Source organism: Malurus melanocephalus, unplaced genomic scaffold (assembly GCF_030028575.1).
Source record: "Malurus melanocephalus ecotype Western Australia unplaced genomic scaffold, MMel_1.1 scaffold_356, whole genome shotgun sequence".
Lineage (NCBI taxonomy): Eukaryota > Metazoa > Chordata > Aves > Passeriformes > Maluridae > Malurus > Malurus melanocephalus.
This window is the reverse complement of record NW_026623588.1, coordinates 135,064-146,490: the sequence shown is the minus strand read 5'-3', so window position 1 is coordinate 146,490 and position 11,427 is coordinate 135,064. Positions and strand designations below refer to the sequence as shown.

At 48.9% G+C, this 11,427-nt stretch overlaps 1 protein-coding gene across 2 annotated transcripts; it reads right to left on the bottom strand.

Moving 5' to 3' along the window:
• Nucleotides 1-3,050: 3,050 nt before the first annotated feature.
• Nucleotides 3,051-10,914, bottom strand: BLCAP (BLCAP apoptosis inducing factor). Of its 2 annotated transcripts, none has more exons than XM_057378397.1 (2): nt 10,702-10,914; nt 3,051-4,672 (listed from the first exon to the last, which is right to left on the bottom strand). In XM_057378397.1, the coding sequence occupies exon 2, from the start codon at nt 4,582-4,584 to the stop codon at nt 4,321-4,323; it is 264 nt and encodes an 87-aa protein (XP_057234380.1). In that variant the 5' UTR covers nt 4,585-4,672; nt 10,702-10,914; the 3' UTR covers nt 3,051-4,320. The 2 variants fall into 2 exon arrangements, with proteins under 2 accessions (XP_057234380.1, XP_057234382.1); XM_057378399.1 differs by lacking the exon at nt 10,702-10,914 and adding an exon at nt 7,663-7,763.
• Between the last annotated feature and the right edge of the window lie 513 nt (nt 10,915-11,427).

The window sequence follows — 11,427 nt, the reverse complement described above, 5'->3', positions numbered from 1 at the left end:
TCACTTTCCCAAAGCTCAGTGGTAGCACTCCCCAAGAACACAGTCCTGGCTCCCACAAGATAAATGCTCTGGAGTACACAGGGGCAGACCTGAGCTGAAAATACTGAGTTGTGCTGAGAGTCTGGGGTTTCTCCCACAGCCCAAAAGCAGCAGAAGGGCTCCTGGGGCAGGAGCAGGGTGGTGTTTGTTAAAGGGCTGGCTAACAGCAGGACTGTGCCCCTGTGTCAGACTCTTTTGCTGGCAGTGCCACCGCAGCTCCCACAGTGCCTGTTACTCACTGGTAACAAGGGGTGGACAGGAGGCTGCCAGCATGCGTTGACTCAGAGGACACAGCCTGTTGTCACTTGGATCTCAGCCCCTCCAGCAGCAGGTCGGGGTGGCACCTGAGCCATCTGTCCTCCCTTGCCCTGCTACCAGAGGATTTGCCTTTGCTGGAAGAGTAGCAAAACCCTCTTGCCAAGGGTTAATCTCCAGGCTCTGGAGGGGAAGGCTAAAGTCCTTACCTGACTGTAGCTTACCTCCCACGGCTGGGAAACCACCTGGTGCCAGAGAAAAGCTGCAGGGCAAGTGACCCTGAATGCTGTTTGTGTCTCCTCTGGCTCAGGGGATTTCACTGGGCCAGCTTGGGTGACAGCACGAGGGGACAAGGCTGGTGCTATTGGCAGTGGGGCTGTGCCTCTGGACTTGGCTGCCTCTCTGAGCCCACTGGTGGGTGCTTCCAACCCAAATGGYTCCTCCATGGGATCATGGATCCTCTGGCTGCTGCTGTTTGTTGTGGGCTTGTCTCAGGGYGAGCAGGAAGAGAATCAGGGCAGGAGATATTAATCACCCAGCAAGATCCCTGGATGAGAGGCAGATGCTGGGAGAGCAGGCTGGCTCCTACCTGCACCCCGAGCATTGCTGGGGAGCTCAACTGCCAAGTGTCAGATGATTAACTATCATGGATGGCAGGCAGATCTAAGGTTCAAAAAGCCGTACCATGGCAAGCCTTGTGGTATTCCAGCTGCTCATCCTGGGGATGCTCCCTCTCCCTAAGGGTTGAGGATGAGTATGAATGAAAAGCCCCTGGACCCTAAGGCTGCAGTGAGGAGTCCAAGGACTGCCTGAGCCAAGCTGCATCTCTGTTTCTAGGGATTGGAGCCTGGGCTGGTTTTTGTTTTGCCTTTTTTCCGTTATTGACTCTGCGGTGTCACTGATCTGTTATGTGACCTAGAAAAGAAAATGATCTCTCCTTCATATGGAAAGACAAAGGAACAGCTTAAGGCTCCAGCTCCCTGTATCTAGGGAGCATCAGGCAGATGGACACTCTGTAATTCAGCAAGGTGATGAGACTCACTCAGTGCCAAAGTGTCAAGTGACACTTACGGGCAGTGTCCAGCCACAGTGGGGCCTGGCACAACACAGTGGTTGTGTTCTAAATCCCACTGTTTGAGTCACTGRTGTAGCTGCCCACCACTGCAGTCCCCACACAGAGATACCATGCTGCCCCCAGGGACAGAGCCACCCCACTGTTCTTCTGGCAGAGAAGCTCCTCGAGACCAGGGTAAAGCATCTCGTGTGTGAGCATTTTTCCATGTAGCTGGCAAAGCCTGGCTGGGCRCTCTGGCTGTGCCTGTGCAGCTCAGCCCATCTGTGGTGCATAGGCAGGGAAGCTGTGATGCTGCTTTTCAGAASCCATCGGGTTCAACCTGTTCTGCATTCACAGGCTGGTTTTTCATTGTCTCTTTACAGAGAAGGACGAGCCACACATTAGCATGGCCTGTGAGACTTGGTTGGGTTCCTCATTCTGCCTGAGGCTTTCTGTCTGACCATGACAAAGTTGCTTTAATTTTCTATCTTTAAAACGAAGATGGTATCTCAGGGCCCTAAAGAGAGAAACAGAATGTGCTGGGGAGGGCTGTGTGCATATCAAAGAGTGCTCCTTCTCTTCATTAGGGGCAGGAGGTTTCTTGCCCCAGAGAGCTGTCCTGCAGCCTTTCTCTTTTGAAGTGCTTTATTTGAGCTGAGCCTCACAGAAGGCAAGAGCCTGCAGCTGCACCTTGTCTTGAACCCCATGTACAAAGCCAGGGCTTCCTCTCATCCAAGGGTTGTCTGCCTTGGTGGCTAGGATTTATTTAAATTGCTGTAAAGTGCAACTTGGCTAGTAGGCAACAAAGGTGTATTCTTGACAGAACTGAGTGCATTAGCTTAAATACATTGAAACTTAAAAGTTGCTCAGGGCACAGTTGTGCCATGGCTTGCAGTGAGTGCCCTCCCCTCTCCTTTCCATTTGTTATTTATGCCTGAGTTGATGTGACAGCTACTGGGATTTCCCTGGGTTTGACAGGTGACAGAGCTGTCACATCTATTTTTGACGTGGTAGATGGGTTTTTTTAATCATGTAAACACTAATATGCCCTGACCTCTTTCCAACTTGAACCTGGTCTTYGGAGCAAGGGATAAAGCAAGCCTGTTTCAGCTCCAACACCCACCCTTTAACCCTCTCAGCTGCTCTGGGCACTGTTGTCTCCTGTAGTCTTGTCTCTCCCCACTCAACACAGGAACGTGGCCAAGGCTGGGGAACGGCTCACACCACCACRTCCCCGTGCATGGCTGGTGGCAGCTGGGCTGCCCTGAGCAGAGGGACAGGCTGGGGTGATGTGGTGTCGTGGGATGGGCTTAAACCACATGAGCACCCAGCAGACACTTTTACTGTGTGTGTGCACTGGGGATTAGCAGCTTCCAGGACACASCTTGGGGGTTTAATTTCATAAGCAGCAAGAAAAAGGGGAACCTGTCCCGTAAGTGCGGAGACACACATGACACRGGTGCTTCTGGTTGTGAGATGAGGCTGTTTAGGAATTGCCAGTCTAGCTCCCAATCTGCCCACAGTCAGGTTAAACAGTCAAAAAGAGCCAGTACTGGGAGCTACAGGGCAAACAAGCTCTGCTTCTCACTGTAGACTGTTCAGTGTTGCTGTGCTGGGAACAGAACAATACAGACACGTGATTGCTGGGCTGAGGCATCCACAATGAACAGCCAATGCATCATGCTGGGCAGGAGGCCATAGACCAAAGTTTATAAAGCTTTATTAAACATTTTGAACAGCTGTGCAATGAACAAACAATACTCTGGAAGTTTCACAACCTCATAGCGTGAACTGCCTCAGGAGAGCAATGGCCACTTCTGCTGCTCTCCACCAGAAGACTCAAGGMAAGACAAACAGATGGCAAAGTGGAGGGAAACCTTCAAAGTTTAGAGATAAGCGTTTCATGTCAGCCTCTAAGGCTTCTCACAAACCAACCTCTGCCCCAGGCTGTATGCCTGACCAACCACCATCTTGGATTCTTGACATCCTTCTGCCAGGGAAGCTGGAGACACCAGGCATTCTTCCAGCCTCTGCCCTTCTCTAATCAGTAGCACCAGCACCTTTTGTCACCTCTGGCCCAAAACCATTATCTCTGAAAATGGCTGAAGCATTTACTGCTTCAAGCCATGCCTCCACCTGCGGATCCGCTCCTGCCCTGCCCACACCCAGCCTTTCAGGCCAGCACGAGTTTTGTAGGGTGAAGTTCACAGTGGCTTCCACAACCCTGTGTCTTGCAGCATGCCAGTTCTTTATCTCAACAGTCAATACCTTGGTAAACCTGGGACATGTAGGAGGAGGGGAAGAGACAGTCTCTACTGCCTGTGAGGCTTTATAAAAGCAGCAGCATAACTGAGGCTTTCAGACTGGGATCTTGGAGCATACAGAGTTCAGAAAGCACTTCAGCAGTGCACACATCTCTTTGGCAGGCTGAGCAGGAGAAGATGACTCAACTGCCTCTGGCTCCAGCAGCTTTKGGCCAAGTCCATTTGTGAGCTGTTGCACTTGCCCTTGATCAGCAAGGTGGGAAGGCTGGCTCCCCACAAAGAGAGACAGAGAATCTTGTAGCTATTCGAGCAGGATCAGTGGGCCAAGAGTCCTGAGTTAGACCACCATGGCCTAATGCAGACAAGTGACACACAACTCCAGCACTCCCAGCTGGGCAGGAGCCAGCGGCTCAGGCTTCTAGCAGTTCTCAGTTGAGAGGGCTGGTGTCTGTTCCCGGTGATACGGGAAAGGAAAAAAAAAAAGACTTCTGCTTCTAAAAAAGCAGGTGGTGCTGCCAGAGTTCACACAGTAAACGAGTCGAATTTCACAGGCAGAGTGGGAAGAATTTGCCACTCTAGTCCACACACAGTTACAGGAAACAGGCTGTCCTTACTCCAGKCCCATACCCAACACCCCCTCCTCCCCAGCCCCACCCCCATTTTAAAAGCAAAACAAGAGCCCTCTGCAGAGTGGAAGATTATGATTTTCTAGGTGCCCACTATGCTGGGATCGTGAGCTGATTCCGGTAACTGGGATCCTGTGCAGTGATACAAGAAACAGTTCCCCCAACAGCTGTAGCAGATGAGGAAYAGAGCTGCCAGGAAGACCAAGGCACAAATTGTGCAAGGTTTCCGTTCCAGGAGAAAACTGAGCAGGTAGAATCCCATGAACATTGAGTGACTGAACCACAATGCTGGGTTGAGGGGCTTGGGTATGAGCAGGACAGGTAGCAACCACTGAAGGCAGTACATCGTGGCTGGCTGGCTGGGGSCTCGTGGCAGTAGCAGTCAGATGTGCTCCAGAACAGGCTTCAGCAACTCCTCCAGCAGGCAGGCTGTTCTGTAGGGAGGGGAAAATGTCAGACTGTCAAAAAACTGCAGGGAAAAAATTATCTGACATTCTTCTAAAGCTTCATTTATTCCCAAGCATTCACATGCTGATGTTTGAATTCCCAGTACTAAATTCTGGTGTGTCTTGGAGCTGGTGGAAAGCTTCCTGCTTTCTGAACCGCTCAGCTGGGGACAGGATCAGCTAATGCTGGTGTAGAAGTGTATCCTGTGTCTTCAGTTCCTCAGGCCTTTATCGGGGCTAACAAGTGMGACCCTTTTAGCATAGTGCAGGAACAGAAAGGGAAAAAGKGGAAATGGAAAGGAAAACARGCTGCCACAGCCTTCCCTACACATATTTATCCAAGACAGTCCGAAAATTTAAGTGATGATATATAATTATTTGAGTAATAATTATTTGGTGCTACAGAGATGTGTTAAGGGAGCATTAGTGTCCCTTAACACATTAAGAAGTGTCTGGGAATAGTTCAGCACACAMACTCCTTCCACCCAGGCACAGACAATAAAGTCTTCCAGCAGGACAACACAATAGTTCAGCCACCCATGTAGCTACCGAGGAAAGCCCTGGCAGTGTCCAGGCTGCAAAACAAAGGGGAGGACAGTCCCTGCTTAAGGATTTATAATCCTTGTCAAATAGCTGAAGTCAAATAAGACAAAGTATGGGAATAGATCAAAGGGGGGACAGGCTCAAAATGGCAATTTCCATAAGTGCTGTAAACACAGGATTTCCTCACTTGGATTATTATAAAACCCTGTGGAAACTGAGCTTTACGGGCCTTCTTAAGAAGGGATGGCAGCACGCTACAAGTCCAGAAAACCTGCTTCTACCTTTAGCAACCACCTCAATGACAGTAAGTGTGTGCTTTTGTTTTTCCTTTGAAGCACTACAAACACTTACAAGAATTTCAAATGGCTATAAAAATAATAAATGCCTCACCCCCACTAAGGAGAGTCTGGTGGGGGTGGACAGCTCCTCGTAGCAATCCTTGTATCTGCAATTACTCAACAGAGCAGTGCTCCCCCAGAAGGATGAAGGGCTCAGCCGAGCCTGTTAGGATTACAGCTGGGGGGTGGGAAGGTTAGTAGGATGAAGGAGTGAGAATGTAAACAAACAGCACATTCCACTGGCTCCTGKTGGCAGGAGAAGGGATTTCCTGGCAAAGGGAGGGAGGATGAGGGATTGCATAGAAAAGCCAAGAGAAAACCACACATGGTTCTCTTCCAAAAGAGCACAGAGGTCAGACTTGTCTCGCAGGTGCYGATGGGCTCTGCTGTCAGCAGCAGRAAACGCTGCCATCCTGAGCAGTAGGATCTATTTTATTTAAATGTTAGTAAGAACATGCAGGCCAACACCTCCACCAGCACAAACATTATTTGGGGAAAGTACATTGTGCTGGCTCTCCTGCAAGGCAGCGTTCTCCAGCAGAGAGGGCAGCTGGAGTTCAATTAGTAAATCTAAGCTGCAGCTCAGCAGTCAAAGAGAAAGGAAGAAGTTTTAATACTACAATATAGATAAAGCCTAGTCACAGGAATAAAGGTTCCAAAGTTAGTCCTGTTTTAGGCAGGTCATTCACTTGCATCTTTAAGGGCAAGTCTGGTCCCAAGCCTTTTTCCCCATCTACAAACTGGAACTAGCTATTACTCATTTCATAATAAAACATGCTGTCTGCTGTCTTTGTGAATTGCTCAGATTTCTGGAGTCAACAATACCACAGAAGTACAGGAGAACTTTTTTCCAAGGGAAAGAATGAAKAGAAAAAGATCTAACAAATATTTGAACAGGAAGGTAATTAAACCCCATCATCCAACTTTTTAGTTCAGATTGCATTGAATGCAGCAAAGCTGTACTAAATCAATGATCTGCAGCTGCCTTAATCCTCCTGAAATGTTCCTTTCTTGAAGCTTCCTGCATGTTTTTTCTCCTCACAAACATCGAGCATTAAAAACCACAGCATAAACATCCTGTCATGTTTTTGCTAGATCCAGTCCTAAGTTGCCACTGACTTCTGGGGCAGTGTGTGTCACCTGTTCTTGAAAYTTAAGTTTAAAGTGCCTAATTTGCTTTGGGCTTTTTGTCCCTATAGTGAAGAAATGGGTAAAGAATGTGTCTGTTAAGTAGCACAAGGCTGAAATAAAGCACTAGAATTTTCCAGAATTCATGTCACAAGTCCCTCAGCTTTAACAGGGTCATGTATCACTATGGAGYCCTTAGCTCCAAACTTTACAACTGACTACAGTTAGAAAATAATTATAATTTGTGTTGTAGCTACACTTTGTACTTCATGATCCGGCCTCCTCGCTCCTGCAATGCTCTGAACAATAATGCCCAAAACCACTGAGTTTATTTTAAGCATCTAAGTTTTACTTGAGCACTTCCTACAAATACAAAGCCATCTCAGAACAAGTTACTCATTTTTAAATATTAGTATTTCCTGCAAGAGCTGCTTGCTTGTAGCAATCAATGCAACCACTCTGCAGAATAAAGAAYCATTTAATAGTAGTTATTTTTACTATGAAGTTTCAATGCCARTGCCCTTCAACCTGCAAACCTCTTGGATTTCTGACAAATGCAGACATTCAAACAGTTGCTCTTTGTATGTGCAGACAGTTTGCCTGTATTTTCATGTGCCACTTTGCTATCCACCAGTTAAAAGCTGAGGAGCCTTTGCTGCATCCCACAGCTGATCYTACATAAAGTACTACTGGAGGCTTTTACAGCTCTATCTTCCTCAAGGGACTTTGCACTAGTAAGATATGTACTCTTCACTAGAGATTCTTTGTACAGCTAGCAATGAAATTGAGTTTTCTTTCCACCGTATCGATCAAAGAGAAACAGCACCTCCTGCTATCAACTCTTTACTGAGCAGGGAACGTTCTCCTTCATGCCCAGGACAGGCAGATCCTTCTGGGAARCCACAACAAAATATTCAGTTTTACCTGGATTCTCAAGCAAGGTGAAATGTACAAATTAAAGATTCCTACCTTGTTGTCTTTGTCCTTTCCTCATGATCCAAGCCAAAGATTACCATGTTCCAGAGCAAATAACARCCTGTCACCCAACAGAACTGGTTTCACAACCACATCCTGCTTTCCCTCAACCAGCTGCGCTTGTTGTCCCCTGCCTGACTCACCTCTTGCCTCAGCCAGCCCAGTGTCCTGCTACCCTCAAGCCTGCTCCTGTGCTGCTATGGCTCCTTTCCACCACCTCCTCTCACCCCTCTGCAGCCCTTGGAGCCACTTGAACTCACTTCAGACCCTTCAGCAGCAGAGCTGGTGATGCTCCCACTTTGGCTCAGTCTAATCTCCATGTGATACCAGAGCCAGCTCCTGGAGGCAGAGGAGAGCCAGGGTAGGTTCCCTGTGCACCTGGTTAGTAAGTGAACACCAGTACTCTTCCACATGCTTATTAGTTGGCTTCRTTGCATTCCTAGCCCTTCCTGTTGTCATCTTCCCTCCCAAAAACATTCAGGTCCTACCCGCATATGTTTGTGGGGAGGATTTTGGAATTCCAGTGTGAAGACAGCAGCATAATTTCCTAAGCAGACACAAAACTTCAATTATGACAGGTCTAAAGTGAGTAGCATGCTGCACTGCTTCACAATGATCASTCACGTTTTGGGATAAATCCATCTGAGGAGCTAGCAAGCTGCTCCTTCATATTCTACAAAYTAATTCAGCAATTAACACACTGAGAGTGTTCCTACACCATAGGTTTGACACATCACTATGCCAATAGTGAGTCTGTACCTTTCTCAAGAACATTCAAATTCCTTACCAGTCCACTGCTCTGAGAGGGGAGAATRATCAGCCAGCTTTCCCTAAGCACTCCAAGGGTAAGCTTGTTCAGGCCTTACTAAGGCAGCCTTTAAGCCWGTGCTGTCCACATGGAATCTCCCCAGCAGATGCTACAGAAAGAGTCTCCCAGGCTGAGAAGTCAGTGATAAAACACTGAGTAACCTTTTTATTGGGGCATGCTGGTRCCATTCTCCCCTCTTCCCAAAAGCTGAAGTCTCTGCTTGTGATGAAAAGCCACACTGGTTAGATAAAAGTCTTTCAAAGTATACAGTGCATATAAACTGAAGACTAAGTCTCAAGGATGTGTTTCTTACCTACAGCGCTCACCTGTTTGCTTAAAATTGTTTTTATCAAAAACCCTGTTACAACTATTAACTGATGAGTGTGGGCAGTGCTTCACACTGCCAGCATGTGTTCAAAACCAACTCAAATATCACACTGCACCCAAAACAGCTGCTAAAAAATACACAACATCCTAAGCACTGGGACAAAAAGAGAGGTGAAGAACTATCAAGTGACAAGTTTAAAGAGTTCAGCTAAGAAAAGCAACAGCAAACCAGCTTCCCAGATGCCAACCTTCTATCATAAACYCAAGAATCACAACCGTTCAAACTTTGAGACCTATTTGCAGCAGGGATTAACTTCTCCAAGGTTTTTTTAGCCTTGCCACTATTATTACAACTTTTTTAAAAGCTTCATCTGCTGGTATGACTCAGCTGGAAAGAGTGAGTCCATAATTTTTGGCAAAGGCTTTATCCTAGTCTTGGATAAGTTCATGCCTTGGACACTTGATGTAGACTCAGAAATGGTGCAATGTAATCACAGTTTCCAAAAAGAGCAACAAATCCTTGACTAATCAAGCCTTGGGGTTAGTGTTCTGATTTCTCAAGCTAGACACAAGCCAAAGCAACTCATTTGGTGGAAAAGTGGAGGCTCCCTGTTGAGCCACCCTTTTCATCACTTCCAAAGCTACCCTCTGAGCTTTATTATTGATGGGGGATGGACTAGGCTTTGTCCAGAGGCCGTGCCCACCCCATCTGGACTGCAGTACCCTCACAGCACAGCACCTGCCTCCACCTGTGAGCAGGAAGGCAGCAGTGTTCTGTGTTTATCTCCATAAAAAATGGASGAGACATCCAAACAAAAACGATTTGGGTTTTTTCAGAGAAACTGGAATGCGCCTGGAAATAATCAGGAAACAGAGGACCAGAAGCTTACATTGGCCAGCTCTGTGGTGGGAAGAGATGTCAGTATTCACAGCTGTCACCTGAAGTATTACTACCTTAATTTGTACTAACTTATTAATTTTCAGTGGTCTTCATTTCCACCTTCTACCTCTGCTTAACTGCCAAAGATCACACCTTGCAGGCCTATTCCAAGTTCCCTGAAAAAAGCACTTTTACTTTGGACATTTTCTCCACCTTTTGTGCCTTCAGCAGGCTTCTGAGGTCCAAATAGAGACTGAAAAGGGTGAGTTTCTGTATCTCAGGTTAAGAGTGGCAAATATGCTGTTTGGGCAGCTATGAGCAGCTACGACCTATAGCTTGGAAAAACAAAGGTTACTGTAGTATGGCAGTACTTGCAAGGTCCATTGAAAGGTTTCAGTAGCAAGGCAATATGGGAGAGTTCAGCATGTTGTGGACTGAATTTAAGAGCTTGTTTTTCCTCTTCTCTTGCACTTGCATGTTTGGGATATTATGAGCAATGCTCGTATGACGGAGCAGCTTGTAAACTCACTTTGTAGCTGGCTCAAAGCATGCATGGGGGCTCGGGGAGGGTGCCTGGCCGGGCACTACAGCACGGCAGAGCGCTGTATTCACAGATATCACAGAATATCTGTGAGCTGGAAAAGACTCACAAGGCCCATCCCAGTCCAACTGCCTGGACAAAAGCCTGTCAGAGCGTTGTGCTGCTCCGGGGAGAAACGGGCCTGGGTTTCCTTTCAGAAGGCGCTAAAGAGAGCTACGAGAGATTCGTGACCGACAGCAGAGGGAAAGGAGGGGAGGGCACACACAGTGCTGTTATTTCCATGCTGGCGCCAACCTCGCCGAGCTCAGGGCCGGTTAAAGCCTTTTCCATCCCGGCGCACGCAGGGCTACGAGCGCGCGGCTCCTCCGCAGCGGGGACACCTTTACCCCTTTCCCCCACAACCCCCGAAGCTCCCAGGGTCCCCACCGGTCAGTCAGTGTCCCGGCCGCACCCCGCCGCTCCCCGGCCCGCACTCACCGCGCCGTGCCGCCGCCTCACGCCGCCATCCCGAGGCCGCCCTGAGGACGGAGGGAGAGGCCTCCCGGCAGGCCCCGCAGGCCCAGGCGGCCGCCCGGCTGTCCCCGATGCCTCCCGGCCCCGGTGCGGTGCTGTGACCGGCGGGCCCAGGGAGCGGCGGCTCCGTCAGGCGGGTCCGGGCAGCCCCGCGCGGCGGGGAACGGAGCGGAGCGGAGCGGGGCGGGTGCTGCGCATGCGCGGAGGGCACTGCGCCTGCGCTCGGGCCGGGCGGCGCTTCCGCGGGCCGCGCTGAGAGCCTGGCCGCGCTGTTGGCTTGTTTGAGAAAAAGATTTCTGTGTTTATGTGTTCTTGTAATGAGCCGCACTTGGTCTGTTCAGCCTGGAGGAGAAGAGACAGGGGGAGAGCTCATCGCTGCTTACAGCTTCCTCACGAGGGACAGCTCTGATCTCCTCACTCTCATGATCAGTGACAGGACCGAGGGAATGGCCTGGAGCTGTGTCAGGGGAGGGTTAGGCTGGGTATTAGAAAAAGGTTCTTCACCCAAATGGTGGTCGGGCACTGAACAGGCGCCCCTGGGCAGTGGTCACTGCACCAAGCTTGWCTGAGTTCAAAAAGTGTTTGGACAATGCTCTCAGGCACATGGTGGGATTCTTGGGGTGACCTGTGCAGAGCCAAGAGTTAGAGGATCCTGATGGGTCCGTGCCAACTCAGAATATTCTGTGRCTA